Source organism: Taurulus bubalis (genome assembly GCF_910589615.1).
Source record: "Taurulus bubalis genome assembly, chromosome: 8".
Taxonomy (NCBI): Eukaryota; Metazoa; Chordata; class Actinopteri; order Perciformes; family Cottidae; genus Taurulus; species Taurulus bubalis.
In genome coordinates, this window is record NC_136596.1 from 785,495 (window position 1) to 790,494 (window position 5,000).

The 5,000-nt window shown below is 47.7% G+C and overlaps 1 protein-coding gene across 1 annotated transcript in view; it reads right to left on the bottom strand.

The window, feature by feature from the left end:
• Positions 1–4,635: 4,635 nt before the first annotated feature.
• Positions 4,636–5,000, bottom strand: part of LOC306740112 (uncharacterized protein) — a gene marked incomplete at its 5' end in the record, with an annotated part of 9,079 nt that continues 8,714 nt past the window's right edge. The window contains one exon of the mRNA XM_079222222.1: positions 4,636–4,858. Coding sequence (XP_079078348.1) covers positions 4,734–4,858 — 125 coding nt within the window. The 3' untranslated portion in view covers positions 4,636–4,733. The remainder of the gene's footprint in view (positions 4,859–5,000) is intronic.

Sequence of the window (5,000 nt, forward strand, 5' to 3'; positions counted from 1 at the left end):
GAAATGCATGCTGGGAGTTCCTATCACATTTCATAGATGAAACTCAAATAAAGAAATAAAGTTTTTTTTTTAAGTTTTATATATTTACATTTTTATATATATATATATATATATATGTATTATTTTATATTTACCAATTAAATAAAAAAATCTGAATTTGAAAATCTTTCAAAATCAGCAGGTGTGTTAGTTTCGTTCAGTAAAACCTTTAAACAATTACACAGTAAAAGTAGGTTTTCCATGTGTTCATGAAGGCATCGCGGGCTGCAGCTGGTCGTGTTGCGTTCACAGACATCAGAGATATTCAATTACACAGTTATTATGATGTTAATGCTGCATTCAGGTCTGTTGGTTTCACTCACGTCCTTCTGTCCAACAACATATTCCTGTCTTTATTCTTAAAAGACAATATTCCTACTGACGCTGAACGCACCAGCCAACAAACAAACAACAAACAAAGAACAAACAAACAACAAACGACACAGGAGACGTTCAGTTCAATCACAGGAAAGTCTTCAGTGGCGAGGCGTTCAGGGTCAGTCAGGAATATATATATATATATATATATATATATATATATATACTAAGAAGAGTTCATGTGATCCGCTCATTGTGTGTGTGTATCAGTGTGTGTGTCTCAGTGTGTGTGTGTGTGTGTGAGCAGTGAGCACTGAGTCCCTGAAGTGTCTCTTGTGTCTTCAGCCGTCTCTCCTTCAGATTCACTTCCTGGTTCCACAAACTGCAGCGCAGACGAGCCTCCAACACAAAAGGTCTAGTTCAGTACACATGGAGCTAACAGTTTGCTAAGCTAGGCTAACAGTTTCCCTCCACTGCCAGCCTTTGTGCTAATCTAGGTGACAGTTGTCTCTTTACTGAACAAAACATTAAATAGTCTGAATCTCTGAAGAGTAAATAACATGTTGAAGAGTAAATAACATGTTCAAGAGTAATTAACAACATGTTCACCTTCAGTTGGTCCTCTCTGTGTCTCAGTTCTTCTCTCTGCAGCTCCACCATGTGTGAACATGTTTACATCTTTATTTAACTCATGTGTGAACATGTTTACATCTTTATTTAACTCATGTGTGAACATGTTTACATCTTTATTTAACTCATGTGTGAACATGTTTACATCTTTATTTAACTCATGTGTGAACATGTTTACATCTTTATTTAACTCATATGAACATGTTTACATCTTTATTTAACTCATATGAACATGTTTACATCTTTATTTAACTCATGTGAGAACATGTTTACATCTTTATTTAACTCATGTGAGAACATGTTTACATCTTTATTTAACTCATGTGAGAACATGTTTACATCTTTATTTAACTCATTTGAACATGTCCATCCATCCATCCATTATCAGCCGCTTATCCGGGGTCGGGTCGCGGTGGCAGCAGGTTCAGCAGGCCGACCCAGGCTTCCCTCTCACCCGCAACACTTTCCAGCTCATTCTGGGGGATCCCGAGGCGTTCCAAGGCCAGCCGGGAGATATAGTCCCTCCAGCGTGTCCTCGGTCTTCCCCGGGGTCTCCTACCAGTTGGACGTGCCTGGAAAACCTCTAATGGGAGGCGTCCAGGAGGCATCCTGACTAGATGCCCGAACCACCTCAGCTGACTCCTTTCGACACGAAGGAGCAGCGACTCGACTCCAAGCTCCCTCCTGATGTCCGAGCTCCTTACCCTATCTCTAAGGGTGAGCCCGGCCACCCTGCGGAGGAAGCTCATTTCGGCCGCTTGTATTCGAGATCTCGTTCTTTCGGTCACGACCCAGAGTTCGTGACCATAGGTGAGGGTTGGAACATAGACCGACCAGTAAATGGAGAGCTTCGCCTTCCGGCTCAGCTCCCTCTTCACCAGGACGGACCGGTACAGCGCCTGTTTTATTGCTGCAGCCGCACCGATCCGTCTGTCGATCTCCCGCTCCACCTTACCCTCACTCGTGAACAAGACCCCGAGATACTTGAACTCCTTCGCTTGGGGTAGGCAGTTTGTCCCCACCTGGAGGGAGCAATCCACCGGTTTCCAGCAGAGCACCATGGCCTCAGATTTGGAGGCGCTAACTCTCATCCCTGCTGCTTCACACTCGGCTGCAAAACGCCCCAGTGAATGCTGGAGGTCACAATCCGAGGAGGCAAACAGGACCACATCATCCGCGAACAGCAGAGAGGCGATCCCGAGACTCCCGAACCGGATCCTCTCCGCCCCCTGGCTGCGCCTAGATATCCTGTCCATGAAGGTCACGAACAGGACCGGTGATAAAGGGCAGCCCTGGCGGAGGCCAACACCCACCGGGAACGTGTCTGACTTACTACCGAGGATACGAACACAGCTCCTACTGCAGGCGTACAAAGACCGGATAGCCCGTGCCAACGGGTCCGGCACCCCATACTCCCGCAGCACCCCCCACAAAAACCCCCGAGGGACCCGGTCGAAAGCCTTCTCCAAGTCCACAAAGCACATGTAGACTGGTTGGGCAAACTCCCAGGACCCCTCCAGTAGTCTTGCAAGGGTAAAGAGCTGGTCCACTGTTCCACGACCGGGACGGAATCCGCACTGCTCGTCTTGAATCTGAGGTTCGACAAGCGGTCGGAGCCTCCCTTCCAGCACCCTGGCATAAGCTTTTCCCGGGAGGCTGAGCAGTGTGATGCCACGATAGTTTGAGCACACTCTCCGGTCCCCCTTCTTGTAGATGGGAACCACCACCCCGGTCTGCCAGTCCATGGGCACTGTTCCCGACCCCCATGCGACACTGAAAAGGCGTGTCAACCAAGACAGCCCAACAATGTCCAGCGCTTTCAGCATCTCAGGGCGGATCTCATCCACCCCTGGCGCCTTGCCACCAAGGAGCTTTTTGACTACCTTAGCGACCTCTGCCAGGGATATGGGAGAAACCACCCCAAAGTCTTCCGGCGCTGCCCCCTCTCCGGGGGACATGTTAGCCGGGTTTAGGAGTTCCTCAAAGTGCTCTTTCCACCGCCCGACGATGTCCCCAGTCCGGGTCAGCAGTTCCCCCCCCCTGCTGAGAACAGCCTGGGGTAGGCCCTGCTTTCCCTTCCTGAGCCGTCGGATGGTTTGCCAGAACTTCCTTGAGGCCAACCGAAAGTCCTTCTCCATGGCCTCCCCGAACTCCTCCCATGCCCGAGTTTTAGCATCCGCGACCATCGCAGCTGCAGCCCTTCTGGCCTGCCGGTACCCGTCAGCTGCTTCAGGAGACCCCTGGGCCAGCCAGGCCCGAAAGGCCTCCTTCTTCAGTTTGACGGCTTCCCTCACCCCCGGTGTCCACCACCGGGTTCTCGGGTTGCCGCCACGACAGGCACCGATGACCTTCTGGCCACAGCTCCGAGCAGCCGCGTCCACAATAGAGGCTTTGAACATGGTCCACTCGGGTTCCATGTCCCCAGCCTCCCTCGGGATTTGTGAGAAGTTCTTCCGGAGATGGGAGTTGAAGACCTCCCGGACAGGATCCTCCGCCAGACGTTCCCAGTTCACCCTCACTACACGTTTGGGCTTGCCAGGTCTTTCTAGCCGACTCCCCCGCCATCTGATCCAACTCACCACCAGGTGGTGATCAGTTGACAGCTCTGCTCCTCTCTTCACCCGAGTGTCCAAGACATACGGCCGCAGATCAGATGATACGACTACAAAGTCGATCATTGATCTCCGGCCTAAGGTGTTCTGGTACCAGGTACACTTATGAGCCACCTTATGCTCGAACATGGTGTTCGTTATGGACAAACTGTGGCTAGCACAGAAGTCCAGCAACAAAACACCATTCGGGTTCAGATCGGGCAAGCCGTTCCTCCCAATCACGCCCCGCCAGGTTTCTCTGTCATTGCCCACGTGAGCGTTGAAGTCTCCCAGGAGAACTATGGAGTCGGCAGGCGGCGCCCTTTCCAGGACCCCTCCCACCGACTCCAAGAAGGCCGGATACTCCGAACTGCTGTTCGGTGCATAAGCACAAACAACAGTCAGAGCTTTACTCCCTGCAACTTGTAGGCGCAGGGAGGCGACCCTCTCGTTCTCCGGGGAAAACTCCAACATAGCGGCGCTCAGCCGGGGGCTCGTGAGTATCTTTATTTAACTCATGTGAACATGTTCACATCTTTATTTAACTCATGTGAACATGTTTACATCTTTATTTAACTCATGTGTGAACATGTTTACATCTTTATTTAACTCATGTGAACATGTTCACATCTTTATTTAACTCATGTGAACATGTTTACATCTTTATTTAACTCATGTGTGAACATGTTTACATCTTTATTTAGCTCATGTGAACATGTTTACATCTTTAACTCATGTGAACATGTTTACATCTTTAACTCATGTGTGAACATGTTTACATCTTTATTTAGCTCATGTGAACATGTTTACATCTTTAACTCATGTGAACATGTTTACATCTTTAACTCATGTGTGAACATGTTTACATCTTTAACTCATGTGTGAGCATGTTTACATCTGTATTTAAGTCGTGTGAACATGTTTACATCTTTATTTAAGTCGTGTGAACATGTTTACATCTGTATTTAACTCATGGGTGAACATGTTTACATCTGTATTTAACTCATGGGTGAACATGTTTACATCTGTATTTAACTCATGGGTGAACATGTTTACATCTGTATTTAACTCATGGGTGAACATGTTTACATCTGTATTTAACTCATGGGTGAACATGTTTACATCTTTATTTAACTCATGGGTGAACATGTTTATTTAACTCTTTATTTCGTCCTCTTTCACACGAAGCTCCTCCTCCATCTCAACTAGCCCCTCCTCTTCCTGCTGTTGCTCCTCCTCCTTGTGGGTCAGCTGTTTCTCTCTCTGCCACAGCTCCTCCTCTGATGGATCGCATTGAATCAGATGTTCATACGTATATGTGTGTGTGTGTGTTTCCATGCACGACTCACTCATATGATACTTATAACTTCATATGATAGTTTATATGTGATACTTTATGACATACTGTACTATTATTGTCTT